At 39.1% G+C, this 27,370-nt stretch overlaps 2 protein-coding genes across 3 annotated transcripts in view; one reads left to right on the top strand and one right to left on the bottom strand.

Annotated features, from left to right (window-relative positions):
- The window catches only part of COPB2 (coatomer protein complex subunit beta 2), a 36,482-nt gene extending 23,884 nt beyond the window's left edge, over nucleotides 1-12,598 (top strand). Inside the window, exons 11-22 of the mRNA XM_010366755.2 lie at nucleotides 916-1,004; nucleotides 1,091-1,197; nucleotides 2,168-2,311; nucleotides 3,292-3,422; nucleotides 3,651-3,858; nucleotides 7,888-7,998; nucleotides 9,107-9,321; nucleotides 11,002-11,094; nucleotides 11,186-11,366; nucleotides 11,557-11,625; nucleotides 11,783-11,854; nucleotides 12,096-12,598. Of these exons, the coding sequence (XP_010365057.1) occupies nucleotides 916-1,004; nucleotides 1,091-1,197; nucleotides 2,168-2,311; nucleotides 3,292-3,422; nucleotides 3,651-3,858; nucleotides 7,888-7,998; nucleotides 9,107-9,321; nucleotides 11,002-11,094; nucleotides 11,186-11,366; nucleotides 11,557-11,625; nucleotides 11,783-11,854; nucleotides 12,096-12,191 (1,516 nt within the window). The 3' untranslated portion in view covers nucleotides 12,192-12,598. The remainder of the gene's footprint in view (nucleotides 1-915; nucleotides 1,005-1,090; nucleotides 1,198-2,167; nucleotides 2,312-3,291; nucleotides 3,423-3,650; nucleotides 3,859-7,887; nucleotides 7,999-9,106; nucleotides 9,322-11,001; nucleotides 11,095-11,185; nucleotides 11,367-11,556; nucleotides 11,626-11,782; nucleotides 11,855-12,095) is intronic.
- Nucleotides 12,599-12,930: 332 nt separating this feature from the next.
- Nucleotides 12,931-26,083, bottom strand: MRPS22 (mitochondrial ribosomal protein S22). 2 transcript variants are annotated; one of them, XM_010366757.2, is made up of 8 exons: nucleotides 25,887-26,083; nucleotides 23,001-23,167; nucleotides 21,720-21,884; nucleotides 19,724-19,867; nucleotides 18,988-19,071; nucleotides 17,250-17,395; nucleotides 14,284-14,392; nucleotides 12,931-13,141 (listed from the first exon to the last, which is right to left on the bottom strand). In XM_010366757.2, exons 1-8 carry the CDS (start codon nucleotides 26,056-26,058, stop codon nucleotides 13,046-13,048), a joined length of 1,083 nt encoding a protein of 360 aa, XP_010365059.2. In that variant the 5' UTR covers nucleotides 26,059-26,083; the 3' UTR covers nucleotides 12,931-13,045. The 2 variants fall into 2 exon arrangements, with proteins under 2 accessions (XP_010365059.2, XP_030790505.1); XM_030934645.1 differs by having other exon boundaries at nucleotides 12,941-13,141; nucleotides 23,001-23,164.
- Between the last annotated feature and the right edge of the window lie 1,287 nt (nucleotides 26,084-27,370).

The following is a 27,370-nucleotide window of genomic DNA, read 5'->3' as shown; positions in this document are numbered from 1 at the left end:
GTCAACTGTGTTCCAAAAATATTAAGTGGTAAAGTCCAGAAATAAACAACTCACAAGTTTTAAATTGCCCAGTGTTCTGAGTTGCATGATGAAATCTTGAGCCATCCCACCTGGGACGTGAATCATCCCTTTGCCTGGCATATCTATCCACATTGTATATGCTATCCACCTTACATTTAGGAAAAAACATAGTGTATATAGGGTTCAGTACTGTCTGAGGTTTCAGGCATCCACTGGGGCTTAGAACGTATCCCCCGTGGATAAGGGAGGACTACTGTTCATGTCAGTATATTTGGGCAAACGTATGTAATCCGTAACCAGTAACACAATCAAATTATAGAACATTTCTATCATCCCCCCAAAATCCCCTTGTCTCCATTAACAGTCTGTCCACACCCCCTACCCACCCATTCCCCAGGCCCAGGAGAATACTGATGAGAGCCTCTTGTCTCTATATGGATTAGAGTTGTCTTTAGAGTTTCATATAAATGGAATCATATGGTATGTACTCTTGTGTCTAGCATCTTTTGTTCAGTATAATGTTTTTTGAGATTCATCCATATTCTTGCCTGGATCAGTAATTGGTTTATTTGCAGAGTATTATTCCATTATATGAATATACTAAAATTTGTTTAAGCATTCACCTATTACGGACATTTGGGTCATTTTTATTTACTAAAGTGGTTTGTAAGCCCTAGTAATTCATGTCATATACAGTAAAAAACTCTTTCTTCATTTGTCCAACTGTAAGGAGTTCTCTGATCTCTTAGGAAAACAGTACATCAGAGAATCTTCAAATATTTATTTTATATTTTTGCATAATTACTGAAAAATATTTGAAGATATTTCCAACATTTGGTGGAATTATGATGTAGTATGTAACATGTTATGTTTGCCTTCCCTTTTTTCTCCCAGGTATGCAATAAGAGAGAGCAACAGTGTTGTAAAGATATTTAAGAACTTTAAGGAAAAAAAATCGTTTAAACCAGATTTTGGAGCAGAAAGTGAGTGTGGTCTACATATTACATTTTTAAATTCTTTGTAATGGCTCCAAAATGCCTAAGCAAAACTCTTTTTATGTTCCCTTTAGGTATCTACGGCGGCTTCTTATTGGGAGTCAGATCTGTAAATGGCTTAGCTTTCTATGACTGGGACAATACAGAACTCATACGAAGAATTGAAATTCAGCCCAAACATGTGAGTTTCCCCCTCTGTTGTTGTTTTTGGAATATTTATTTTTGTGATGAGTTCTGGGTCCCTAAGGCCAAGAAGTGCCTTGTACCCTGCTGTCCCTCTTCCATTATCAAAAGCCATTTAAAATATAAAACAGCACTTAGAATTTAAATAACTTTTTATACTTTTGAAATACACATTGTCTACGGCCTCAGTAGGGTACGACAATCCTGATTTTTTGAGCAATTGGAGGTAAGTGGCAGTGCCATTTTGACAGAGGAAAAAAGTATGCTTTGACAACAAGAAGTCAGAGAATTCTTGACTTGGAAATGCCTTCTTCCACGTAGTTCAGAAAACCTTTTCATATGTTTTGATGATAGCTGCTTGAACTTGAGGTGACCATCTCCAGTGACAAAGTGTTTACCTTTAGAACTGCCTGCTGCTTTGACAGTTTTCACTGTCAGGAGATTATCTGTGGAAACAAACCAGCTTTTCTGGGGTCTGGTTCTAGAGTGTGCATTCTCAATGGGTGTAAAAATTGGCTTGGGGGGCTTACTCTTTATGAATAAAGCATAGCTATACATATGTGTATGCATTATGTATGTATATCTGTGGTATTAACATTTCATTGGGGGAGGTGATTAGAAAAATGTCCAGAAAGACTTCTAGGGAGGGTGGGTGAAAATGAAAAAAAAAGAAAAAGTGATAAACACTGTTTTAGAGCAATAGGGAACAGGCTACTGGTCCTCTATGTAGCACAATCAGTGTTTACTGACAGCTCTCCTTTCCTGTCTCACTTTGGACTTTCTATTGCTAGGCTAAATAGCATAGCCCTGCCCTGGCCACCCTCCCAAATAATGCCACATAAAATTGTTAAGTGAATACTTATTATCTTGATATAAGAATATAAATGTTGTAAGAAACCAAGTATGTGCAGTTTGTCATATCCACTCAGAAATCCAAATCAGTTGTCTATGATTTTGTTGTGTTGCAGATTTTCTGGTCTGACTCTGGAGAGCTAGTCTGTATTGCTACTGAGGAATCATTTTTTATCCTTAAGTATCTGTCAGAAAAAGTCTTGGCTGCACAGGAAACACATGAGGGAGTTACTGAAGATGGCATTGAAGATGCCTTTGAGGTAATTGCATCAGCACAACTTTCGCTTTTAGCTTTGTATTTAAATGATTTATATTCTTACAACAAACTTCACTGATTTTAACATTTCGTTATAAATTAGGTTTGAGGAGACAGCATTTAAGGATTTCTGGTGAAATGTGAAAATTAAAATCTTGACTCATAGTTCAAACTTTGAAAATACGTTTAAAAGAAATTTGTGCTTTGATTTTAGGAATTCTTTAGACTTACTTTGATATCTTTCAGTAAAGAAATTGTAGTTGTTTTGGTCCTAAGACTATTTAGTCAGTAACTTAAATGAGCTCCCAAATGGTAAATCATTCATTATGCAGATACCCTAGATTTTGTGAAATACTTAATATTTCATTTTCAAGTTATGAAGGGTCTAAGTTTAGATCAGTGTTCTTTTATATCATGGTTTTGGCCCAACAATGAGATTTCACATTACAAATACTAATCTAGGAATCTGTTTTGTTTTGTTTTTTTCTGTTTTGAGCCTAAGGGTTATATTGAGTAGGAATCTGTTCTTAAATGAAGAAAGAAATTCCAGCCACTTGCAGTGGCTCACACCTATAATCGCAGCACTTTGGGAGGCCAAAGTGGGTAGATCACTTGAGGTCAGGAGTTTAAGACCTGACCTTAACTTGGCATGGTGAAACCCCGTCTCTGTGAAAAACATAAAAATTAGCCAGGCATGGTGGCAGGCACCTGTAATCCCAGCTACTTGGGAGGCTGAGGCAGGAGAATCACTTGAATCCGGGAGGTGGAGGTTGGCAGTGAGCAGAGGTTACACCACTGTACTCTAGCCTGGGCAACAGAGACTCCATCTCAAAAAAAATTCCAAGGAAAATTTTTCTTTCTGGAAATAGGAAGGATTTTACTTTGCATTCCTTATTCTACCATATCACCCTCAAATATATTCAGCTTTTTATTGAGAAATTTCTGATGTTGGATAAAGTAATAGTCTTTATTTTCTTTCTGCAGGTTCTTGGTGAGATTCAGGAAATTGTGAAAACGGGGCTTTGGGTAGGCGATTGCTTCATTTACACAAGTTCTGTGAACAGATTAAATTATTATGTTGGAGGAGAAATAGTCACCATTGCCCACTTGGACAGGTACCTGAGTATCATTTTGCATTTGTCCTATATTTTAGCAAAATCTGTTGCTGGCTTGTAGCAATGATAGGCTGATTTTTCAATGGTATAGTTTTAGTAGGTTGTCTATTGTTAACCAAAAATGTATCAATCAGATGGGAAGGTTTTGAGCAAGAGGCAGGTTGGCAGAGTGTGTGTTTGTGTAATTGCAGATTTGAATTTCTAACTTGGTTTCTGTGTCTTTTATAGGACGATGTATCTCCTAGGCTACATTCCTAAAGACAACAGGCTTTATCTGGGGGATAAAGAATTGAACATCGTTAGCTATTCCCTGCTGGTTTCAGTCCTGGAATACCAGACAGCTGTCATGCGGAGGGACTTTAGCATGGCTGATAAGGTCCTTCCTACCATTCCAAAAGAACAGAGGACCAGAGTTGCACACTTTTTGGAAAAACAGGTAAGCGGTTTTGTTTTGTGTTTTCTTTTTGTTTTTTAAAACTAGCAATTTGAAAGCAAATTAGTATGGAGTTGAAAAACTTTATTTCTTAATTGCCAACTGATTTCTGTGGCAATAGAATTTCTCCTGTGAGTTTAAGGCACTTGTTACAGCATATGATGCACCCTTCTTACACTCTTCCTTCTGCTTTCTCAGTGCCCCCTTTAAATGTTAGAAGTGATTTATCAGTCTTCCTCTTCTGTGCTTCTTTTCCAGTTTCCTGATATTTTCAATTCTACACTACATTTTTCTCGTTATCCCATCTGCTTTTTAAAAAAATTGTGATTAAAATACATATAACATAAAATGTACCATGACATGACTTTTTCTTATGTAGTGTTTTTTAAGCAAAGTTACATATGTGCAAAGCATAAAATAAGTTTTGCAAAGTTTAAGAAAAAAGCAGCCCTCCCTCCTTTTTGCTTCCTGCTCCCTAGAGGTAATTACTTTATTTTATCTAATTCTTTTGGTATTTATTTCTGTAACTTCATGCAGTATAGCAGTTTCTTCATTTCTTAGCCTTAGGCATTTCTTGTGACTTCCCCCTGTAGAAGATGAGGATTTCGCCTTCTTTCATTCCCCTGCGTCTACCACATACACGCCACTTTCCTATCCTTCATCTCCCAGAATAGTTCTAATTTTGATTGATCACTACTCAAATGTTTACATTATTATGGCTGTGCAATCACTGCTCACAGGTGAACCATGTAGCATATTATCTAGCTTTCCTTTCCTGCAATTTTTGTTTTCCCTGGAGTCTATAATTGTCTTTTTTCCCCCTTTGCTTAATTTTCTGTGTACCTGTGATTAGTTCTCCCTGGACTTTGCTGGTTCTCCAGAGTTCCCAAAGATCTCCTTTCAGTTTGCTTAGTCTCCTTCAGACTGCACTGGTTTTCCTGTTCTCATCATGGATTTCCCCTCACTATCATGTTGGGGCTTCCTCTGCTTCTGTCCTGTTGGATCCATTGTTTCTTATACCCCATCTCCTTTCCTGCTTTGCTCCCTCATTTTGGGAGAGCGCGCCCTTCAGCAGTTTCCTGAGAAAAGGGTTGTGAATGGGAGATAAATTGTTTTGTGACTTTGAATATCTGAAAGTGCCATTGTTCTACCCTAAAACATATTCTATTCGACCATTTAACTGGTATAGAATTGTTGGAAGTAATTTTCTCTCATTGTTCCATTGCCTTGTAGTTATTGTTTAAGTCTAAAGCCGTTTTTATTCCTCATTCTTAGTACATGACCTGGTTTTTCTCTGTGGAAACTTTCTGAATGTCGTCTCTGTTGTACTGAAATGTTATAATCATGGTAGGCCTTGGTAGGAATCAATTTTCATTAATCCTGCCAGTTATTAGATGAGTTTTTTTAATGGGAAACTTACGTCCTACATTTCTGAAAGATTTTCATGAATCGTTCTATGGTGATTTCTTTCCTTTGTTTTCTGTATTCTGTCTTTCTGGAATGGTTAATGTTGTATGTCCTGCACTGATTTTCCTATTCTCTTTTAAAATCTTATTGTTTATAGATAAAAGTTTCTCTTATCCTTCTACAGATATGAATGATATATTTTTGTTTTTAGATTTTGAAGTTTTCTCTTCCCCCTATATGGTATGCTTCCTTCAAGTTCCTTTTATTGCTTCATTTTGATCTCCATCTTTCCTGTTAGTGATTTTCCTCAAGTATCTGATGTCCTTGGGCCCTCACTTAAGAGTGAAGGTACAAGAAACAGATCAGAAGGTCTGAATTTGTGGATGGGGCATATTGGGTTTGGACTTCACAGTATCTGGTGTGGTTGGCCCATTTGATTAGGGAGTCTCAATGTCAGTATCTTTAGCTAATGAATTTTTTATGACTTTCCATTTATGTAATGAATTTAACAATGTACTAGGCACTGTTTCTGCTGACATGTAGCCTTCATGGAGTTGACATTTTAGTATTTTGAAGTCTTTTCCCATGGGCTCAGTAGATTTTAGTGAAAAGCTCCCCAATCACCATCATTCTGGGGTCTCAATAGAAGATACCTTGAAGTCTCAGTATTTAATATTTCATTGAGTCTCTGTATCCATTTTCATAATCTCCTGTTTTCCTTTGATACTCCGTACTTCTTCCTCCAAGTACGCTTGGAATCTCCTAGTCTGGAGACTCTTTACTTTGCCCTCTCCAAAGAATAAACCCGTCTTCTTTGTCAAGAGATGGGAGAGGGGAGCAGATCTAGAGTTTCTAAATGCTTTTAGGGCAATTTGTTTTCAGCACTACCACTCATGAGACACACTGGGTGTAAATCACATTGTTTCTATGCTGTTCTCACTCCTGATTTAGGATTTGTTTTCTCTGCTGTTTTAACAGAATGTTTATATTCCTCCACCAGCTTTCCAGCTTCCAAACTTTTGTTAGTTTCCTCTCCCTTTCTGTGTGTTGGGAGTTCGTGTCTTTAAAAAAAAAAATCCTTTTAGTGTGATTTTATTAGTAGTAGGGAATTAGCAGAAAACAAAAGCATATATATTTAGTCTGCCTTATTTCATCTGTTTTGCCCTTGGCTGTATCTGACTAGTTCCAGAGATCTTCCATCCTCCACTTTTGGGTTTTATGTTATCTATATCAATGCTAGTGAAGAAAAGTAACTCCGGTTATTTAGAATGCCTTATTTACATCGTATTCATGGATGGATGGGGGCGGGGTGGCAGCCTGTATAAGCTAAGTTAAAACATTTCAAACTTGATGATAAAGCCACCCTGAAGATACAGCCAGACAGAACCCTAAAGCTGTCCAGCTTCTCAATCTTGACTATCCCGTAACTGAGCATTCCCTCTCAGTCTGGTGAAGAGGCAAACTATCCCTGAGCTTTCAGTCTAACACATGACGTCCCTAGAGCGAAAAATGACCCCATCAGTACTGTTTGTCATGGAGAGGCTAATTTAATAATTACAATAGTTGATTTACAACAGTGGTCCCCAACTTTTTTGGCACCAGGGACCGGTTTCGTGGCAGACAGACAAATTTTCCATAGACGGGAGGGGCTGCATTTCAGGATCAAACTGTTCCATCTCAGATCACCAGGCATTAGAGTCTCATAAGGAGCACGGAACCTAGACCTACCACATGCACAGTTCACAACAGGGTTTACGCTCCTGTGAGAATCTAATACCATCACAGATCTGACAGGAGGCAGAGTTTAGGTGGTAATGCTTGCTCACTCACCCACCCACTGCTTACCCCCTGCTGTGCGGTCCGATTCCTAACAGGCCACAGACCGGTTGGTTGGGAGACCCCTGGTTTAAAAGCTTGTTCTTAATGCCTTAATGGAGCATGGGGAGGAAATTTTAGACTTCCTGTCTTTGGATACTTGCTGATAAGCTGGACTTGAGACCAACAATAAAGGAATAGGTAATGACAACTGATTGGTGACTGGACCTGAATACACGATGTTTGCTATGACCTACAGATGATAGAAAGTTGGAAGGTTTTAATTTGACTCCCTTTTCTTTGCCCATTTACTGCTAATAGTCTTATGTGCAAAATGAGGGATTGGACTAGATGATCTCTACTTCCCAGCCTAGTTGAGTAGATTACCAACAGCTAAGTTTACACTGCTGTGCCTAGTTTTCTTCTTTTGAAATGATTCTTGTTCAGTCCCAACTTTGCAAAATTCCTTTCTTTTTGACATATCTGTTTATATTTACATTTTCAGTTTTACTAGTTACTTGAGTTTAGCATTAGCAAGCTTCCATTATCCTAATAAACAGGAAGAATTCTGTCACTGAATATTTTATCTGCCAGGTTTGTTCTTACCAGTTACTTTAATGGCTCCTTAATAATTCCATCTTCTCATTAAATAGTGGGGTTTCTAGTTTGAGAGAGAAATGATTTTCTCTGTGAATGTGTGTACACTCTGTGTGTGTGTGTGTGTGTGTGTGTGTGTGTGTGTGTGTGTATAAAACATACATACATTTTTTATGCATAAATGACGTATGTAATTTTTAAAAATCTGTTTAGGGCTTCAAGCAGCAAGCTCTTACAGTATCCACAGATCCTGAGCATCGTTTTGAGCTTGCTCTTCAACTTGGAGAGTTACAAATTGCATACCAGTTAGCAGTAGAAGCAGAGGTATGTACTAATTCATGATTTATCATAACTGATGGAAAAGTCAGTAGGTACTTCTATGTGTTTGGTATAATGTTTTATTATTAAAGTTTTCCCAAATGCAAATTAGTGGCTCATTTTGGTGAAGTTATTGTCTCTGGTATTTTTAAAAGATGTATTATGTTAAACTTTGCATAAATTGATTACATTGGAGATATTCTTAGCACTCTAAGAAAAATTATTTTCATATCTTAAGTGAGATATATTTTGCAAGATAAGATGTAAAACAGTATGTAAACTAGTCTGGAAAGCCTAAGAGTACAGACATAGCAGTCATTTGCCAGAGTCTGAAACTAGCTAAAAATACATTGGTTTTGAAAAGGGGTTTTGAAAGACAGCCCAACCCCTTTGTCTTTTGGTATTGAATAGAGCAGGCAGTCAGAGGAGGACAGTGCTACCTTGGTGGCACTCACCTTGAGCAACAGATGCTCTTAGCACATCTGGTCTAAATGTTTGAGCTAAATGAGCTGTTCAGGGAGACTCAAGTGGGAGAAATGTTAATACCATTTTTGTAATGATATTTTTATAGATCTTTGTATATTGAGGCTCCCAATTGTGGTTTAAAACTAGCATTTATTGGTAAATTAATTTCGGATGTGCAAAATAAATTTTAGTTATGTTAAGATCATCTAAACATGCAGCATTTTGAGTTTTGAAAAGCTACAAGTGAGACATAATATTATTATGAAATATTTAAAGACATAAACAGTTCTGTATGCTTTCAAAAAAGCGGTATTAAATCACTTGTTAAAATAATTGCAGTCTAATTACCTTAAAACTCCAGTGAGATGGTTTTACTTTTCCTGTGTAATTATAAGGTAAAATATAATGGGTTGATTATAATTATTCACACATCATTAAAATTGATTTGTTTAAATTCATTTTGTATATGTGAATAATTTCCGTTTCCTGATTGTACATTTTAGCCATTCTTATTTTGATAGAGCCAACTTAAGCACAGCTCTCTCTATATATAAGTATCTTCCATTGTCCGCACAGTTAACAGAATAATGTTGGAAATGTAAATGCTTATTTCTAAAGATATTTTAACTTGGAAACTCTTTTCTTACAGTCAGAACAGAAGTGGAAACAACTTGCTGAACTTGCCATTAGTAAATGTCAGTTTGGCCTAGCCCAGGAGTGCCTGCACCATGCACAGGATTATGGGGGCCTGCTGCTTTTGGCCACTGCCTCTGGAAATGCTAATATGGTGAACAAGCTAGCAGAGGGTGCGGAGAGAGATGGCAAAAATAATGTGGCATTCATGAGCTACTTTTTACAGGGCAAGTGAGTATTAATTTAAAAGATTGATTAATTCTACACTGAGGATGGTTTTTGGAGAGGGATGTGAAGAATGAGCCCTAGAGAGAACTGATGAATGGCTAAATGGTGTTGAATAGACCAGGCAGTCAGAGCAGGACAGTGCTGCCTTGGTGGCACTCACCTTCAGCAAGAGATGCCTTTAGCACATCTGATCTAAATGTTTGAGCTAAATGAGCTGTTCAGGGAGGCTCAAGTGGGAGAAACGTTAAACACCTTTCTCAACAGTCCTGCCAGTTAATGGTGGAAGCATTTTATTTTATGATTGCAGCAGGCTATTGAGCTGCTGTAGTAGGTACCTGAAGGGCAGGTGATTTTACCCAAATTGGATAATTTTGATCCATTTATGGCAAGAACAAAAGGGGATAAGTATGCCAGCTACTTTTAGATTTGAGCACACTATAAAGCATAAAGATGTCTTGTATTTTTAAGTCTGAGTTAGCATAAACCAAATTATTTGGACATTAGTTGGCAGTATTATGAAATAAAAAACACAAGTATTTTTTTTTTGTTTGAGATGGAGTCTCACTCTGTTGCCCAGGCTGGAGTCCAGTGGCATGATCTCGGCTAATTGCAGCCTTTGTCTCCCTGGTTCAAGCCCTTCTCCTGCTTCAGCCTCCCAAGTAGCTGGGATTACAAGCATGTGCCACCACACCCGGCTTGGATTTTTAATAGAGACGGGGTCTCACCATGTTGACCAGGCTGGTCTCAAACTCCTGACCTCAAGTGATCTGCCTGCCTAGTCCTCCCAAAGTGCTGGGATTATAGGTGTGAGCCACCGCACCTGGCCTGAAAGTATTCTTTAACCTTCCCCTACATACTGATTGTTTGTTTACAATCCCATACTTCGCCATGGAACTTTGAATGTGCACCCCATTGTATGTATGTGAATGTATTTATGAATTTATATGCCTGTAAGAATAGACCCCACTATTCCTTATCCATAATTCAAAAATCCAAAAATATTCTGAAAACATTTTATAACTGTTTTGATTGCAAGACCTGAGCTGAACTCTGTTTTCCTATTTTTAGTTGCTTTTATACCAACTTGGTACATTTTTATTGCATTTAACATTCCTGCGTAAGTACTGTTTGTGGCTTTTTCATGCTGAGGATGTGAGGTAATACATAGTATACATATGGTATCACCTTTCGAAAATCCAAGAAGTTCTGAATTCTGAAACACATTGTCCACTTCATAGAACTTGCATAGAAAAAAAATGAAATTAAAATAGAAGAAAAAATAACTTTGGTATTCTGCTGGGCACAACTGGCTTGTCTGGCCCTTCCCATGTTGGAGACACTGCCCTACATATTTGTCTTGTGGAACTGAATTTCTGCTGACATATATCCTTACGGCTTTAATATTTGCTAATCTAACCTGCCTTAACTCCTCTTGAAAGGCCCCTTAGGTTCTTAGGAATTATTAAAATTAAGTAGATTCAAAGTAGTCAGGAAACCTGTCTTATCCCTCATACCCTTGGAGTGTGTTATGTAACAACCATTAAAAGACAAGTGACAGAAATGAGATGTATGCGTGAAAATTGGGGAGATTTTTGGCTTTGCAACACTAAATTTCCTTTATGTTAAGTACCATTATTATAGTGTTTATTCTTGGTAACAGTAACTTTCCTTTTTAATGTTTAGGGTTGATGCCTGCCTAGAGCTCTTGATTAGAACTGGACGGCTGCCAGAAGCTGCGTTCCTGGCCCGAACTTACTTACCCAGTCAGGTTTCAAGGTACAGACTTTTAATTTTAGGAAGAAATGTTTCCAATAAAAAGAGAGCAGACTTACTTAGTCTCTGTTCGGTTCCTTGATGTCTATAATAGGGTAGTGAAACTCTGGAGAGAGAATCTCTCAAAAGTCAATCAGAAAGCAGCAGAATCCCTTGCTGATCCAACAGAGTATGAAAACCTATTCCCTGGATTAAAAGAAGCCTTTATTGTGGAAGAATGGGTGAAGGAAACACATGCTGATCTGTGGCCAGCCAAACAGTACCCACTTGTCACGGTGAGTGGCCAGGATGTCAAGCTTCATTTATTGTAACTACAGGGTGGAAGTACATTCATGACTTCAGATTTTGAACTGCAGTAAATACTTTTTTTAAAATTAAGAGCTGATATCTGGGATTTAGGCCAAGTTCATAGGTAAATTATGATTTAAAAATATCTCATTTTATCATTGCTTTATTCTCCGATAGCCAAATGAAGAGAGAAATGTCATGGAAGAGGCAAAAGGCTTTCAGCCCTCAAGATCTACAGCTCAACAGGTCAGCAGAGTACTTCATGTGATAAATTTGGTGAGATGGTTCACTTTTAAACATCATCTCCCACTTCCTAATTCTGATCATCCTTCTCTTGGGGGAAAACTTTAAATTCCTGAGTAAATTCCCTTGTCTTCACATATATCTTCACTTGGGGTTTCAGGAACTTGATGGGAAACCTCCTTCTCCTACTCCAGTTATTGTGGCCTCCCACACAGCCAACAAAGAAGAAAAGGTAGGTCAGACATCATACTCAAACCTCCCTCTACCCCATCCTCCTCCCCATCAATATTTGGAGAATACATAGCCCTCTGTGGTTTAAGTGACAGAATCAAGTTTCAGAGCAGGGGCTTTGAAATGGGAAGATGCTTTTCTTGACTATTAAGAAAATTTTAGTTCCCACTTTGGATCATGAACCCACGGATAACTTCCCTTTAACAGTACTGTAAAACTTAATTACCCTCTTTTGTTTGCAGAGTTTACTCGAACTAGAAGTAGATTTGGATAATTTGGAATTAGAAGATATTGACACAACAGATATCAATCTGGATGAAGATATTTTGGATGATTGACTGTAATGCTTTCCATTTACCTGACTAAAAAGATTATTATTATATATAGGTATTGATTGCTACCCTGACCACAGTGCTTCGGACTATGAGACATTTCTTACATTTTTATATGTAAATACTGTGGACCACTGGGAGCATAATGCCCACATCATCTTAAGAAGAGTTTATGTGCAGCATTTAAATCACTGTGTTTTCCTTGTTAACTAAAACAGACATGGGCTTTGATTTTTTTTCATACTATGAGACCGTATCTCATAAAACCTTTTGAATTAATGGAAGATACTTTTGTTTCCTTTCTCAGTAATGAAAATAGACTTCTAGTTTTAGAAGGCTGAGCTGAAACTACAACTTGCCTAGGGATCAGCCCCACTCTCTTTTCTTTGCATAACTAAATCTGCATTTTCAAATGCTGTCAATCACATTTTTCTTAGAGCTGAATATCCATGCTGTAATTCTCTAAACCCTTTTTCTTGACCTCATTGCATCATTCCACAGGTCTTGCCCCAATTTTATCTAGCAGCTACCCATTTCTGGAGTCAGGATGTGAAACCTCTGTTCCTCTGACCTCATTAAGCTGGGGTCTGTCTAAATTACCGTCTACCCTATTTGGTAACACACAAAAAAAAAAACCATACTTTTTAACTGTGTACTCATCTAACATGATTCAAAAAATTCATAACCAGGCACTCAAATATCCTTGTAGCCTAGAAAAGTGAGTAGGGTAACAATTTTTGCTTTCTAGGGAGAACTACAAATTGATACCTTTTAATCTGGCCATTTTTTAACGTTTAGCTCAATATTAACAGAGAAATGTAGTCAGTATTTAGTAAAATAAATGTATTTTTAAAATATTTTTAGGAAGCTGCAGAATGGCGACTGAGTGCTTCTTGATAAGTTTGCAGTGTTAGTTCTATATAGGCTCCGTTATGTGCTTCTGTTTTTGCAAAGACCTGTTTAAATTAAAAAGTAAAGTTTTAAAACAATAGGACATATGCTATTTATAAAATTTTTCAGTTTTAAGACATCATTAGCATTTCTGTAGTAGCAAAGAGTCCTACTTAAAAAGGTCTTTCAAATTTCACAATTTTTCCCCTGATCATACACTAATAAACACACATGGACAGAAAAACAATATCCAACACATTTCAAGCAATACTAATTCTAAACACCAGAAGGATCCAATTAAGACCCTGACATTGTATTAATATTAATACTTCCTGCTAGATCAAAACAAAAACCATTAGGTTAGAGAGAAATCTGGAGGCTAAGAGTTACCAAACTGATTTTTCACTTTAAAGAATATTTTCTCCAAAAACATTGTACTTTATCAGGTTCATAAAGAAAATCAGTACTGTGGTTTCTCTCTACTCTTCCTAGGATGTCATCACAGGTCATTGTTTCCTTAGTAAAACTTACAACTGTTTTGCAGCATGCAAACAGTATTACCAGGATAGAAGCCAGTTCCACAAAACCACGTATATTGTGAGTATTAGAAGAGATGAAATTATACAATCTCCTCCCCTTCCCTTCCTGAAAAAATCATCTCAACTCAGCATTTACAGATAAATGTATATAAGCCCATGGTTTTGAGAGGTGTGCAGCTCCAAAATGACGGACAGTACAACTAAGGCTTGGTGATATACAAGCATCACACTCTCCACTTCTTGACACGTGCCCATTTCCCCCGATGTGATGTGACCACACAAAGACAGGAAGCTGCTCTGGGGGACATGTGCTACTTAGTCCTCTACCTTGTCCTGCTGGTGACTTGAACACCTCAGATGCAGCTCAGTCCTTCCAGTGCTCCAAAGAACAAGGGGGCTGCTCCCTGCACTGTCGGAACTTCTCTGGACTCCAGCTGCTAGCACCACATCACTCAACCTACTTTACTGCACTCTAACCAACCCCCTCCCCTGTTTCTGTTGTCCAGGCTGAAGAAATAGGGGGACAAATCATACTGATGTTTTCAAAGACCACAGATGTCCCATATTCACAAATCTGTTTAGTTACCATTAATTATGACCCAATTCTGAATTTTTCCCAACTCCATTACTACCACAAAACAACCAATATGGAATAAAAAAAACTTTACCTTGATTAAATTTATTCCCTCAGCAGCCTGATCCTTGGCCTCTTGAGCCGACTGGCCGTCTGGATGGAGTATGTGATACAGCTGGACCAAGCTGGTTGCATCATCGATTCTGAGAACGAAAGGGTTTAATGTTATCTAGGGGTTTTCTTCATTTGATTCACAGTCCTGTAAAAGTGTGTGCCAACTTCAAACTACATTTCAGACTTTCCTCAGGCTGGGGGTATTGGGGAAGGACCTTCACTTTTACAGTTTCAAAAGCATTTTCAGGGAAATTGACTAATTTAGGCCTCACACCAACTCCGTGAGGCAGGTAGGGCAGGAGTCACTGCAGGAAGTGTCCAATTTATGAAAGTGAATATATTCCAAATGTGGCTATATTCTTTTTGGAAAAACAGCATCATTTCTCACAGAAACAACATTCGTAATGGTAGATTATTTCCACGCCAGCTCACTTCACCAGCATGTAATAGTCTAACCCAACTCAGAGGACAGAAATACAGCTTCATCCCACATAAGCAGGAGGGTGATGGTCACAGGGAGCTCAGTCACTTGCCTCTAAGTGACATCTGCTAACAGAGACAAATGCCTCTACAAGAGCCCCCCCTAAGGTTCCAAGGAAAGACTTTCAGGCCACCCGACTATTCACAGGAACGGATTAGTAAAATAACTAGCATCCTAGTGAAGCAAATTTGAAATCATACACACACATCAGACAAAAAGGAAAATTGGGTTCTACATCAGTAATCTGTCTAACTTCAGCAGTGACACAACTACCTATGAAAAAGCCAGAACAAGAATTCAGTTATTCTGGTTTATACTTCTCAGAAATGTGTAAACAATTTTTATCAACATTAAAACTTTCCTAGCAAAACCAAACAATCACTTCTCACACAGCTGACACTTTCCCACCATTTGCCATCTCATCACTGGAGGGCATATAAAAATAACATGCAAAATGCTTGTGCTCTTGAGGCTCTGCTATATACACTAAGTGAACTACTGGCTTCCAGTTGGGAATGGAGGGCTGAGGACACCCTAATTCAGTGCTTCCGCAGCTAGCACTCTGCTGCCTTCCCTGTGTTCCCCTTACCTGAGCTGGGGGATGAAGGGCAGGGTGACAGTGGGAGTAAGTATAGAATTCTTCAAGCCTTGGAAGCCTTAGAGAAATGCTCTGGGCTTATCCTGAGGCTCATGTACCCTAAAGGCCATCTCTTGGGAAAACAGAGCTGTTGGTAAAGCTTTTCAGGGGGGAAAAAAAAATGTTCATTACAAATCTATTGTGCTTGTTATAATCTAACAAAGTCTACTAAATGTAGCAATGAAATGTCTCCCCAATAAAAAATTAAAATTCCCTTTGGAGCTTAGGCATGTGGCCTTATAAACAGCTTAACTGGATTGCTACCTGTTGGTATGTTCAGGGCTTCATTAGGTTCATGCTGAAGTATAATGCCTGTGCCTCACAGAACAATTTAAATTTAGCTTAACACCCCACCCATACTTCAAGAGCAAATAAATTATATTTCAAAAAGATTTTAAAAGAATCTCAATATAAAATCTAACAGTGGGACTTGAGTCTGAAGAAATGTGTGCAGAATCCTAATTCTTGCCTGAGCTTCATTCAGTGAGGATATGCACCCTCTACTGTCCAGCCTGGGATTTGCAGTAAGCTCACTGATCTGTTCAGAATGACCACAAGAGGGCCTTTACCTAGGAACAGCAGGAAAAGCTAAGTACCCAAACTTCCCTCCCAGTAAGCATGAATTGCTTCAGATGTAAAGCTTACATGTGATGAGTTATATCACTATAATATCACTTATTAATACACCCCAATAAGAACTTTAATTTTCAAACATTTCTGTATTGCTCTAATTTTTTTATAAGAACATACTGTTTTAATAATAAAACAACTTCAGAATGATTAAACTTTTCTTTATAAGTGGAAAATTCATTCACAGGAGATAATGCACATGAAGGCAAGTCACTTGAGCATCCCCATCACCACAGCCTCAATTATGGGGTATGAAGGTGTATTTCTGCCCTCTGATTTTATTGTACTACATATGCTGGTGAAATGGGCAATAGGAATTTGTTTCTATGAGACATGATGCCCTTTTTCCAAGTATGGGCTGTATTTTATTCTGAAGATAAGTTCTGTGGAACTTTCAGTTCTACATGCCTTACCTTTGTGTATATGGTTTGTATTACATGTTAGGATACTCTGGGAGTCAAAAACTAACAGTCTGAAGGTGGCAATAATCTCAAAACTGTCTTGTAGTTCAGACTTTTGAGTCCAGCAAGGGCTTTTGGTAGAAAGTTGATTTTCTTACTACAGCCATGCTACTTCCTTGTCATTTTGGCCTTCCTAATTCAACTGATAGAAAGATGCTCAAAAACTATTTTCTCTTCAGTTTTATTACAAGTTGTATTATTATTTCCAGCTAGAAGCCTGGGAGCACAACAGCTTCATGCTAAAATACAACAGATATTTTTTTGTTTCACACTACTCGGAAAAGCAGCTTTTTTGATGCCTTAAAAATCTTGTAAAAGCAAGGGTATCAAAAGTATTTTCATAAGTTAAAGGATGGTGTTTACTGAAAAGCCCTAGAAATAGTTCTACCAGAAAATAACCACAGAGCTTATTTCTACTTCTTTACATTTCCTATTTAATCCTCCTTTCAGAATCCGGAAAGTTCACCAACCTAGGAGCATTGGTGACCTCAGGATAAGTTATTATTGAGGGTTTACAGTACAGATCCAAAGCCACTTACTCTTTCAAGAGTCTAGCACTGTTTTTATGAAAGCAAAAACTAGGAGAGCTAGGTTATACTAAAAGAAAAAATCCATAAGCTGAGGTAAGCAAGCACTAGACAGTACACTGTTATCATTGGAAAAATACCATAGCTTAAATACAGATGAACTGTTAGAGCAATAGGAATGATTCTTTCACTTACTAAGATCATACTTACAAATCTCTCTGAATCTGGTCAATCAGCAAACCATCAATCTTTTTATTATTTACAAAATACCACACCATTCCACCAAAGTATCTTGTTGAACGTAAAAGGTCATATTTTCTGTGTTTATCTATATCTTCATAGGTCTTGTGATGAACCTATCCACATAAAATGCAACTTTTAAGAAACATGAACATAAAAAGAAGTATGCAGCATTATTCAATGTACACTGATTAACATGAGTGCTGCCCAAGCAAGTAAAACCACGTCTACTTACAGTTGCCTCCATATCATTAACCAATAGGTATAATTTAAACCATTCCTAGTACAACCCACCTTAGAGGGGAAGGAGGATTCTACTGAGAAAGAATTTTGGCCAGGCATGGTGTCTCATGCCTGTAATCCCAACACTTTGGGAGGCTGAGGTGGGAGGACTGCTTGAGCAGTCCTCATCTCGAGGAAAATTTTTTAAAAAATTAGTTGGGCATGGTAGGCCACGGAATAAGACCCTGTCTTTAAAAAAATAAAAAAGAGAAGAATTTGTCTAAATGACAGCAAGTCTGTGCCTTCTCTACTGTAGAAGTATGTGGCAGCCTGGAGCCAGATACCAAACATTTATAGCCGTATTAATTACTTTTTGGCAGGCCAACTATAATTTATTAAGCACCAATTATGCATATAGAGACCACTGGAAATAATGTAGGGCCCACTTCTTGGTCACTATTGGAGAAAATAAATCAAGAATATCTTTTTGCTACTCTCCCTTTCCCCTATCCCTCCCATCAACTACCCTATTGTACCAGCTAGCCCATTCCATCTTACTAAAAGTCCTTCAGTCCTCCTTCCAGATTGATCTTCTTAAGTGAAGGTTCTGATGGGGGCATTCCTCTGTTCAAAAGGCTTTCAAAGGTCTGCTGACTGAATTCCAGATTCCTCAGCCTAGCATCTGAGGTCACCTATGATGTGGCTGCATCCACCTTCCTAGCTTAATCTTGAATCACTCCCCTACATATACATGGCATATACAAGCAAACCAGATCACTAGCTGTTTCTCAAGCCTCCTTTTTTCCTGCCTGTTGCTTATACTGTTCTCTCTACCTGAAACACCTCACCCAACTCCACCTGCCACAACATTTCCTGCACTTCTAGAGCCCTCCTTAACACCCCTATGAAGGCTTTCTTCAAAGAATTTGTAATCTTCTCTTAATATCTAGCATTTTAGGCCTGAAGAGATAATTATCTGTATACGTACTAGCACCTTTCCCCACAGCCATATCTGGACTGCTGGCTTTGGCACAGCATACCCTATCCTAGTTCGTGGCATCACCTATACACCCAAAACAATACCTTACATATAGAAGGTACTAATGAATACTTACTGAGCTGTAAGACAAACACACTGTACTTTGGGAAAAGTTTAGTAAATAATTTGATTCCTATATGGTAAACTTTTTCAAAGAGAATAGACTTTGTCATCAAACTTGGGTTATCAAACTACCCTACCACTTAGTAGCTATGCAACTTTCAGCAAGCTACTTAACTCTACAAGCTTAAATTCCCTCATCTTTAATCAAAGGTGGTTGTGATGATAAAATATATATCTGGCACACATCTGTACTCAACAGATTTTCAGGTATTTCTCTTCCCTTTCCCCTGTATCAAAACTTAGAACCAAATGTGTTGAGCTAGATTAAAAATCAGACTCATAACCATACATAAGCCTACATTTTAGAAACTAAAATACACTCACCTTGATATACTCAGCGGAATCTGGCTCAAACTGGGCAAAGCAGAGATTGAGGACATCAACATGCCTGTCCTGACTATACATAGTCTAAAAACCACACAGCAGAGTTAGCATCACATGAGAACACTGAAGTTCAGCACCTGTCCTAATGCCATGACAGACCTGCCCACCCACATACTGGCCACTCTGTGCTCATGAAGAAGCATAAAGAAATAACACAGGCTTTGTAATTGTCACACCTAGATTCAAATTCCAGCTAAGCCAATTAGGAGAGAACCCTGGTACAACCCATCTTAGGTGGGAAGGAGGATTCTATTAAGAAAGAAGTCAGCTGGGTGTGGTGGCCCACACCTGTAATCCCAGCACTTTGGGAGGCGGAAGGGGGTGAATCATGAGGTCAGGAGCTCAAGACCAGCCTGGCCAACATGGTGAAACCCCGTCTCTACTAAAAATAGAAAAATTAGCCAGATGTGGTGGCGGGCACCTGCAATCCCAGCTACACGGGAGGCTGAGGCAGGGGAATCGCTTGAGACTGGAAGGCAGAGGTTGCAGTGAGCTGAGATCCCGCCACTGCACTCCAGCCTGGGCGAAAGGAGCGAAACTCCGTCTCAAAAAAAAAAAAAAGAAAGAAGTAAAGTTACCATTAGAAATGTTTATCTGGATCAAAGCACAAAGCCAACTGGTTCTACAAATAAATCGCCGCCACTGGCTCTAAAATATAAAACCTAAGTCACCTTACCCTAAGATTTTCTTCCTTGAAAATTATTGGTGTCAAAACTTTACGACCTTCTTTTGGGAAATAAATTTGTATCATCCGGTCCCGTTCTTCCCAAGAGGCTTTGCGTAGTGTGCCACTTGGTTCTCTAACGACAATAAAACGCTCCTAAAATAGAAAAACATAATCAAGGATGCGTTTGTGAGGACTTATTTTTATTTCCTGTGTCCCACTAAGGCCATTATAAGAATAATTTGCAATCAACAATATAAAATGCAATCATGCATATGAGTTCAATGATAATTTTAAACCTCAAAGACTTGGCAAGGTTTGATACTTCCTTCACTAATCACTGCTGTGCATCTGACAATCAGAAATCTAAAATGAAAGTATTCAGTAAGTACCAACTATGGTGCTAACGTGAGTTCGATACAAAAAAAGCTAAGCTGAGATTCATCTATATGCATTTTAGAGGAAAGAAGTGCTATGACCTTTCCAAACTTTCATTTCTCTACCCCAAAGTCTCATCTAAACAGATTTTACTACTTTATGATCTATGTTTAAAGTCCTTGGGATAAAAGGAAAAAACCCAAGAATGGGGAGTCTTACTTCTACACTTCTATGATTTCTCATATTGGCATGAGACATAAACATGTCTGAGAGGCTGTCTGGTCCACCTGTCTGGTCACTTCGCTCTTCCAACTGCCAAGTCCCAGGCCATGGGATCACTTCCTCCTCTAAATTCTACCTACTTTTTATACCATTCAACTGGAAATTTATGCTGGGCAAGATTTTTGGCACCCCTTAGATATTACTGTATAACTGGAAAGGGGCAGGAAATGTGTATTATAATTTTTTGCAATACCCAGAGTGGCATATATGGAGCTTCGCACACTGCTGATAATTGATACACACCTGATTAATGTATAAATTAACCAAACGGTACTGACTCTCAACTTTTCAGAGGTGTAGGAGTCTCTAAATATGTTCTCAAGATAACATAATTAAAACTTTCATCAAGTCAATCGGAAAAAAAAAGCACATGCCAACGTAATACAATTTTTCCTCAGAAGGATTTTGGTAATTTGAGAAACCTGAATTCCAAGTTCCTTTCTCCCTTTCAAGTTACAAAATGCTTCCCAACCAGCCTTCATAGCACTGCAAACATATATTAAAGCATCACAAAACAAAAACTGTAATTAAAATTGAAACGCTGTGACTCATGTTCATTATGTCAAGTATACAGATGGCTGGTGTTGAACATAGCTCAAATCATTTTCTAACCATAATCACGTATAATAAAAGATTAATATGGAGTGGACCTTGTCCCAAACTCAGCCTTCTATAGTGTTCTAATGTATTCTGTGGGCTGAACTGTAAACTACTCTCTTTTTATTCTTTACTTGCAAAGGCTCAAATACAAAACTGATATATTTCTAAAATGCCAGAGTGTTCTTTTAAATTTGCAATCAAGGAAAGAGGAGCCAGAGAATAACAATCACAACAGAAGAAGTGGTGATGCCTGAAAATTATCTGAGAAACATCTGTCATTCTTACTGAAAATTCTGGAAAGTGAAAATCCTTTAGGATGTCTGAGTTTCTTGGCATCATCAAGGAATTTATAGGACAGAAACATTCTATCTTCTCAAAAAGCTTCAGCTAAAGAAATCCGTCTAACTTAGGCAAAAAGAGTCTCCAGATTCCATTGCCTTATAGATTTTTATCCATTTGTGGTTTGGGATGGGTTTCTGTCTGTATCTTTGTACCCCTTGTTCTGCCTCAGCACATCTGGAATCTGGAAAATATTGTGCCTATTATCTGCTGAGAAATGGTAGCATCATGACATGGGGCTAGTCTGCATTTCTCATTCCTCTTATAGTGTATCTTCCAGAAGGGTCTCACCCAGTCAGAGGAAATCTGGTTTGGACGCATCAGAGACAGCCAGGTCACATCATCTCTCAAGCCCTTCTCCACATGGTATTTCAAACAAAGATCATTTTGCAAGTAGACATATACTCACCCGGTGTAGTATGCTATATGATATATCAGTAAACACATATTTGGTTGTTTCTGTTCCTTCCAAAATCGTATCTTCAGCTAACACATCATTTATTGGTACTCGCTCTTCCAGAACCGGTGGCATTTTTAATCGTACTTTAGCTGCCTCAACTGCCTGTCTTATAGCCTAATGAAAGAAAATATTAAGGAAAGCCACAAGGTTACATAACAGAAGGATCATCTGACAAAAGCAGATACTAATAAAAAATGCAAAAAACTTCAAAGAAAAGAAGCTGTAGCCACAAATCAGTGAGTAAAACACCAAACCTGGACTTGTGAGCCCTGGCCTTTGCCTCTGCGATGTGGCTGAGACCACCAGCTATAGGCTCAACCATTATCAAAACCACAAAGGAATGCTTTGAGCAAAGCCAGGCTACAAGAGCTGCTCGAAACAGAAAAAAGGAATGCAGTTTTTGGGTACTTACTATGTGCCAGATATTGTTCAAATAGTCTCAATGTATTTGGCTCATTTAATGGCCTCAATTACCTTATGAGTTAGGTGCAATTGTTATCATCTACATTTTACATAAGAAAAACCAGAGGCACACAGATGTTAAGTAAATTGCTGGGAAATTGCAGTACAGGTATTTGAACCTAGACAACCCAACTTCAAAGCCTATTCTCTTAACCACTGACTACACTGCTTCATGCCATACTGTTAACAGCGGTTACCTCTAGGAGGTGAAAAGGGGGACTTTTACTCTTCATGTAATCTACTACTGGAGAGAGAGATATATATTTTGCTGACTATAAATTACTTTTGAATCAGAAAGATGAGTATTAATGCTTTACGTATTCACACAACAAAGTGTTTTCCACAAAGCACTCAGTACCCATGGTACTGAGGAGGACACTGGTGCCTGGAAAACATCCTGTTTCCATGCAGGATCTCACAATATCCCCAAAGCTTCAGCTCCAAGGCAGATCACAGTAGATGTTTCTCCAGGAGGGAAGCTGGAGCAAGCAGGACAAAGGAAGGGTGCTCAGGCTGGCTTGAGAGGAGAGAGGATACTCTCTGAATACCCAGACCTGATCCATACGCCCTAGTCTGCTCAATTCCAGCCATGCTCCCTGCCCCTCTCTGGCTGACGACTCACATTTCTTTTCTCAGTCCTATGCCTGGTACTACCTTTCACTAGTGCCTATGGAAGAATAGCTATAAGCATCTGGAGGGGCCTCTAGAACTAATGTTGTTTAACCCCTTAAAGAAAGGTATTCTAACAATATTCCTGCATTCACGTACCTCTTCCAACTGTGCCTGAGTCATTAGCTTATAGGTTGGTGGCTTCAGTTCTTGTACAGCTGGTTTAAAAGTCTTCTGCAAGTTCAAGCCTGTCATTTTCGTGAGTATGCTTTGAACTTCCTCATCCATAAATGTAGGTTTCTTGGTCTCTGGGCTACCAGATTCTGCTAAAATGGACTTTAGTAAATAAGAAGCTGACAAAAACGACAAGCTAACAAGACCTCTAAATAGAAAAGTAAGTTAACAATAAAAAGCATTAGCACAATGTCTATCTTGGCACTGCAAAATGCTAATACCTATGAGATGCATTCATTCATTTCTTCATTTAAGATTTACTGATCTTTCATTATGATGAGGAGATAGACTCAGTCTCTGCCAAAACGACAGGCTATTAGAGGAAGTAACAGGAATAAAGTAATTAATGTAATAACTGTAATGGTTGCTGCCACTTACAGAGTTGTCTCCTATATGGCAGATATAACACACATTTTCAGGAATGCTTATAACCACTCACAAAATAGGTACTGATAAACCCAATTTCATAAATGAGGATGCTGAAGCCTACTGAAAGACAACTATCTATTAAGTGATAGAGTCAAAATTTAAACCAAGGTTTGTCTGGTTCTGGATCCTAGATAGTTTCCAATTTATCATAGTGCTCCTCGGTATAAGTGGGAGGTGTGGGGAGACATAATGTGAGAGGTATGGTATACAGGAGAGGTATGGGGCTTGGGTGATTGCAGAGGAAGAAACTCAGCATAGCCTGAACTAGGGATGGGCATGACAGGGTCAAAGAAAGCGTCCAAAGAGCCTAATCATGGCAGAGAAAAAAGGGAGGGAAAGTCTAGGCTAAGAGATTGCAGCTAGGAAAGAGAGACTTGGTTCACTGGACATGATACTGAAGAGGCCATGTGGTATCATGGAAGAGCCTTTGACATAAGCAGAGAATCAAATCTTAGCTCTTCCTCATGCAGTTTGCCTACTGCTTTGCCTAACTTCTACTTCCATTTCCATTAGCAAAAAAGAAAGAAAAAGTCATTTGTTCCTAGTCACCTCTTCCTCTCCCAGTCCTACAAATGTTGGTATCCCTACAGATGCTGAACGATGTCCTTTTCTCCCTTCTCAGATTCCTACTCGATGATTTCTCCTATCCTCCCATGACTTCAATTACCTTTATATGCCAGAAACTCTAAAATCTGAATCTCCTCCTGTGACTTCAATTACCTTTATATGCCAGAAACTCTAAAATCTGAATCTCTAGTGAAGATCACCTTCCATCCAATTACCCAAGCTCTCTCATGTACTTGAATACTGCCAAGTCAGAACCCATCAACTTTCCCTTGTCTCAAACCTGCATTTTCTACTGTTCCCTATTTCAGCATCATCCAGTAGATCACACAGGCCAGAAATCTTAGTCATTCCTAAATTCTCCCTGATCCTCCAGATCTAGCCAATAGCAATAGTAATAACAATAGTAATCAAATAGCTGTAGTAATAATAACAGTAATTATAAGAGCTACCATTTATTAGCTATTTACTACATGCCAATACTGACTGAACTAAGTACTTTACACATTCAGCCCATTTAATACAACAACCCATGAGGTAAACACTATGATTATCCCCATTTTACAAAAAACAAAACAAAACAAAAACACCGGCAGAGAATATACTGATTGTTTGCCTTCATAAATCTCATTTTAATCCTCCATTTCCCACTGCCACTACTCTAGTCAAGGCCATCCTCATCTCTTGCATCAGCCTCCCTTTCTCCATTCTGGCCCCACTACAGATCATTCTCCACAGAGCAACCAGAGTAATCTCTTTGAAATGTAATCAAGATTACTCCCAAGCTTAAAATTCACGAATGGCTTCCAACATCATTTAGAAAAAATGTTAAGGTGGTCTGCTTACTTACACTATGTCTCTCACTAAGTGATGTGCTCTATGAAGACCAGAACCTTGTGTAATACTCATCTCTGGCACCCAGGGTTCCTTAGGGTATCCAGCACACAGCAGGTGCTCAACACTACTCTCTCCTCAGTCTCACCGATTCGCTCAGCTTTAGTTACCATTTTTACTCCTATGTTCCTCACTTTATTATCTAACTCCATACTGAACAGTTGACTCTCAAAGTCACCTCAAATTTAATGTGTCCCAAATAGGTTTAATTCTGCCTCCTTTCTCATCTCCTGATCTCATCTACTCCTGCACTACCCCCCGCCCCAAAATAACGGTTCCAACAATTAATCTTCTCCATCTTGGTGTAAATGGGACAAACCTCTATTCCAGTCAAAAACTTAAGAAACAATCTTAATTTGTCCCTTTAAACTCATATCCAAAGCCTTAATCAAGCCTTATCAATCCTACCTCCAAAATGGGTTCCCAAATATCTGTGCTCAGTCTCATTTCTGGACATCTGCTATTGTCTCTTATGCTTGAGAAGCTTCTTGCTTTCTCCTTAGCATGGCTAACCAGCACTCGCTTTGGTCATATTTGCCAGGAACCCTTCCCTGACTTTCCAACCTAGTTTGAGTGCCTCTCCTGTGTGCGTCCCCTATCACAGCTTGGGTCACACTGCACTGCCAATTCCCCATGGACATGAGTTCCCATAGGGAAAGGTCTGTGTCAGTCTTAGTTTGCCATATCCCACAGGGCTTAGCACAGTACTCTGCAAGGAGAACTGAGGCACTGTAGCTGAGTGAGTGAACGAATGAACAGATATGCAGGTAATGACAAACTCCACAGGTACAGAAGGAAGACAGCTGAATCTGAGGAAGCGCTACGATACGTGTCGCAGGGGCTAACGCGTGGTTTTAGCCTGCCAGAAACAGGATCTACGTCTCCCAGAAGAACGCCCCAGCGAAAGTCCGGAAGGTCACTTACCGGCCTCGGAGCTGAACCGGCAGCGTGGCAGCCCCACCTCGAAACAGCAAGGTAGCGGTTGGAGCAGGCCACAAAGCCAGGGCTGCATTCCAGCCCGGAAACAGACCCTTTCCACGCCTGGAGAACCCCTCAGGAGGTTCCACAGCGACACAGTGGTTCTGAGGGGCGCCATGATTATCAGAGGCCACTTGCGCCGGAAGTGGCTGGGAGGGATTTCCGAGTCACGCCCGGTTCTTGCAGCATTCTGGGAAATGTAGTCTAGTTAAAGGCGGAAAGGGCTGGAAGTCTTCCGGGGCCTTGTAGATTGTTTCTTCTAAACCACTTATTCACAAGTAGACGGTGTTTATGTCCTTCCCTATGCATAAAGTTAAAACTTACACCTTTTTCCCTATATGCTCTTTTTCCTACCCGTTTCCACCGTTCTAAATAACAAATTTCCGGCCAGGCACAGTGGCTCATGCCTGTAATCCCAGCAGTTTGGGAGGCCAAGGCGGGCAGATCACCTGAGGTCAGGAGTTCGAGATCAGCCTGGCCAACGTGGTGAAACCGCGTCTTTATTAAAAATACAAAAATTAGCCAGGCATGCTGGTGGGTGCCTATAATCCCAGCTACGCGGGAGTCTGAGGCAGGAGAATCGCTTGAACCCAGGAGACAAAGGTTGCAGTGAGCCAAGATCATGCCAGTGCACTCCAGCCCAGGTGACAAAGAAAGACTCTATCTCAAATAAACAAACAAACAAACACTCTAGCCTGGGTGACAGAGTGAGGCTGTGTCTCAAATAAATAAATAATTTATGTATTCCACTTCCTGCCCAAAACTTCTCCCCCATCCTCAGGTTTAAATCCAACTACTTTTTAAATTTCTCCATCCACACTGCTCACACGCACCCTAAATCTAACTTCTGATTCCAAGCCCCGATTACCACCACCACCACTTGCCACTGCCAATTCATAACACCTGATTCTCTGTCTCATTACTTACTCCTTTCCTTTATAGCCCGTTTTACAATCTGTTATTTTGTTATTTATCTGCTTATTTCTTTTTCTCACCCCATGAAGACAGTGACTCTACATATTTTATTGCAATATCACCTAGCCTAGTACATCTACGTGCACAGCAAACTTTTGTTGAATAAATGAATGATTAAATGATTCTTCATATTTTTTCCAACTATCCAGGATGTGCAGGTCTTATCTTTCTCTAGACTATAGATTGGTGCCTGTGCTAAGCACTTATCCCAAGGCCTGGCAAAACAGGGTATTAGTAAACTCTTGTTTGAATTAGCTGAATGCATGGACTCACCTTCCAGCCTCACCTATTTTCCCGCAAGTCAGCATTAACATTAACCATGCTGTTTATGAACTCATTCCCTATTTGGGAGGGGAAGGGAGAGCACTAGGCTTGGTGCCTATTTAGGCAAGTCTGCTGCCCTGCACATCCCAATGCTTACACCTACATGATAGCAGGTGTCAGAGACTAGTGGT

This window comes from Rhinopithecus roxellana, chromosome 1, assembly GCF_007565055.1.
Source record: "Rhinopithecus roxellana isolate Shanxi Qingling chromosome 1, ASM756505v1, whole genome shotgun sequence".
Taxonomy (NCBI): domain Eukaryota; kingdom Metazoa; phylum Chordata; class Mammalia; order Primates; family Cercopithecidae; genus Rhinopithecus; species Rhinopithecus roxellana.
The sequence above is the reverse complement of the archived record's forward strand: the minus strand, read 5'-3'. Positions and strand labels throughout refer to the sequence as shown.